At 32.7% G+C, this 2684-nt stretch overlaps 1 protein-coding gene across 1 annotated transcript; it reads left to right on the top strand.

Annotated features, from left to right (window-relative positions):
* Positions 1–582: 582 nt before the first annotated feature.
* On the top strand, positions 583–2415 carry LOC120280907 (SAP-like protein BP-73). Its single transcript, XM_039287880.1, has 3 exons — positions 583–705; positions 1384–1699; positions 1830–2415. Exons 2-3 carry the CDS (start codon positions 1384–1386, stop codon positions 2228–2230), a joined length of 717 nt encoding a protein of 238 aa, XP_039143814.1. The 5' UTR covers positions 583–705; the 3' UTR covers positions 2231–2415.
* The last annotated feature ends 269 nt before the right edge of the window (positions 2416–2684 follow it).

Genomic DNA, 2684 nt, shown 5'->3' with positions numbered 1-2684 from the left:
ATTTGATAAATAATTTTGCATCTAAGAAGGCAAGAAAAGTGAACTTTAACTAAATTTTTGGTTGCATTGCAGATAATTAACCAATGGACAAAAGAAGAATATCAAATTTCTAGATTTTTTTGTTCATGTTAATATTTTATTTATTGTTATTATTAATAATAATTTATTTTTTTATGTTTTGGTATATAATTTTTTATTTTATAAAAAATATTTTTAATTTTATATTATATCTTGTCTAGGGCCTCATTTTTTCTAAGACCGGCTCTGGTCACTCTCTTACCAATAAAACATATTCAATAACTCATTACATTCTTGTTTTTTTTTTCATTTTTTTAATACTAACCACAAACTCTTTCCGTTCTAAAAATAGTTAAAACTTGATGAGATATGATGTATTGATAAAATTAAAAGTAAAAGCAATAGTAATAATAATAATAATAATAATAATAATACTTTCATAACTTAAATGCAATTGTTATGATGGGACCCACAATAGCCAAATAGAGAAGTGGAATGGATTGGGCAGAGTGGGTGGCACATTAGCAAAGAGGATTCGGATAAGATCAGTGAGAACATTGGGCGACCAAGGGAGGGAGCTGGTCGGAGGGATGCACACCGTCACGTTTCCCAACAGAAGCCTCGTCGGCGTTCAAAAGCAGCAGCAGCAGCACATCGCCGCCAACCAATCGCCATTCCACGGCAAAGGTATACTAATATGTCAAACCCAACCTCACTTCAGCCTTTCTTCTTCATTCTCTCAATCCCTTCTTAATAACCATCTTTTTCTTCTTTACACACACAAATATCAGGCCTGGGAATGATTCCTATAGTTTAAAACCACTACTGAGCTGCTGATGTGTGCCCATTTTGGATTATATATATATATATATATATATATGACAATGTAATTAGCCACTCTGCCCACACATCTCAAATACTCAATCAGGCTTTGGAAGGAGTCAAACTTTCTTTCCAGCTTCTGCATAAGAATTTATTACAATACCATTTATCATGGTATTACTTATTCTGGTGATAGTGATTGTGTATATCAATCACTGTATACTGTGTAAGAACAGTTACCAGACTTATGGAATGTGTTCTGGATTATATCAATATAGCTGTAAAAATTATATTGGACACAGCTAATGTGTTGGGTTTACATCTATTGCTAAGATAAATTTTGAAAATTCCCCTTTATGGCTGTCAATTTACATATTTAGAAAACTTCTTCAATGCCAAAAAGGTTACAGTTATATTCTTAGACCAAAGTTTTATCTTCTGAGAGTACAGAGAGTTATATTTTGTGCATGACATTAGCACTGGCTTTTTATAAACTGGGTATAATCCTTTGATGCAGCTTATTGAACTTGGCAGAGATTGCAGATGGAGCTTCTTTATCATGTGTTTCCAACAAAGACATTTTTCCAGGCCTCTGTTTCAAGTATTCGATTCGAAGGAAATAGAAAAGGACGTATTCGGAGAAATGCGCCTTCAGATAACAATGGAAAAGGGATTGACAAAACCAAATCTTCTAGCCAGGAGGAGCTAATTGCATTGTTTAGAAGAATACAGTTATCTATCTCTAAAGGAGGATCACCTGTTTCTAAGAAAAGAACACCTAGTAAACCAATAGACGAACAATCAGCTGAGTCAATTCTTGGAGCTCTACGTCGACATCCTGTAAGGAAACAAGTTAAAGGTATATCTATCTATGGCCTGGTTGGATTCATTTTTTTTTTTTTAGAATTTTTGAAGAACACAAGCATTTACTTTCAGAAGCAAATCCAATTGCAAATTCATAGTTTGTTTAATTGCCTTTTTATTCATAGATAAAACATCAGTGCAAGAAGAGAATGCAGTTTCAATCAAATACGAAGATAAAGATGGAGATAAACTTGAAACTAATGCGGCATTACCTGGACATGGAGATGAACCAGAACTTGAAGCAAAAGAAAGTAGTTTGGCACCTGAGATTCCAAAAGTGTCTAGACCTTCCTCAAATTTTGTGAAGAGATCACCAATTCCAAAACCTTCATCCAAAAATAATAGTGAAGAGGTGTCTGAGGAGCAAGTGATTCCAGTAACTGCAAAACAAGTGTTGGAACTGCAGAAGATTGATGAAATGAAGCTTCCTGAGCTGAAAGAAATAGCAAAAACAAGAGGAATTAAAGGGCATTCAAAACTAAAGAAGGGGGAACTGTTAAAACTGTTGAAGGAGTTGGTGCAATGAGTTAGAACTTAAAGAGCTTTTTTGATGACTTGAAGATTAGTGATTGTTACTGAGACTGAGGTTTTCTTGTTTGTTTGTTCTTCTTTTTGAGAACTCTTGTTTTGTCACTAATTGTTTAGATTCTTTCACCTATTTCATAATTTATCAAAGTTTGTCTTTACGGCTATATGAACTGATCTGCACATACATATCTATATATATACTTGTTTTTTTATTAAAATTTAACTCTTTTTAACCAAAATATTCTTATCATCACCACTTCACATTACAAAAATTCACACATTAGAAAAATTCATATTAGAAAAATAGTAATTTTTTCTCTTATCAAGTGAGCGGTTGAGGGATCAATTCCCTCTCACTATATTATGGTTGAAGTGAATGGTTTGTTCATCTTATCATGAAAAAAAAAATCTTCCCAAAATAACTAGTAATAATAATTTCATACAAAATATTT

The sequence above is a fragment of the Dioscorea cayenensis genome, chromosome 17 (assembly GCF_009730915.1).
Source record: "Dioscorea cayenensis subsp. rotundata cultivar TDr96_F1 chromosome 17, TDr96_F1_v2_PseudoChromosome.rev07_lg8_w22 25.fasta, whole genome shotgun sequence".
Taxonomy (NCBI): domain Eukaryota; kingdom Viridiplantae; phylum Streptophyta; class Magnoliopsida; order Dioscoreales; family Dioscoreaceae; genus Dioscorea; species Dioscorea cayenensis.
Note: the sequence above shows the minus strand (reverse complement) of the source record. Positions and strands in the feature narration are given on the sequence as shown.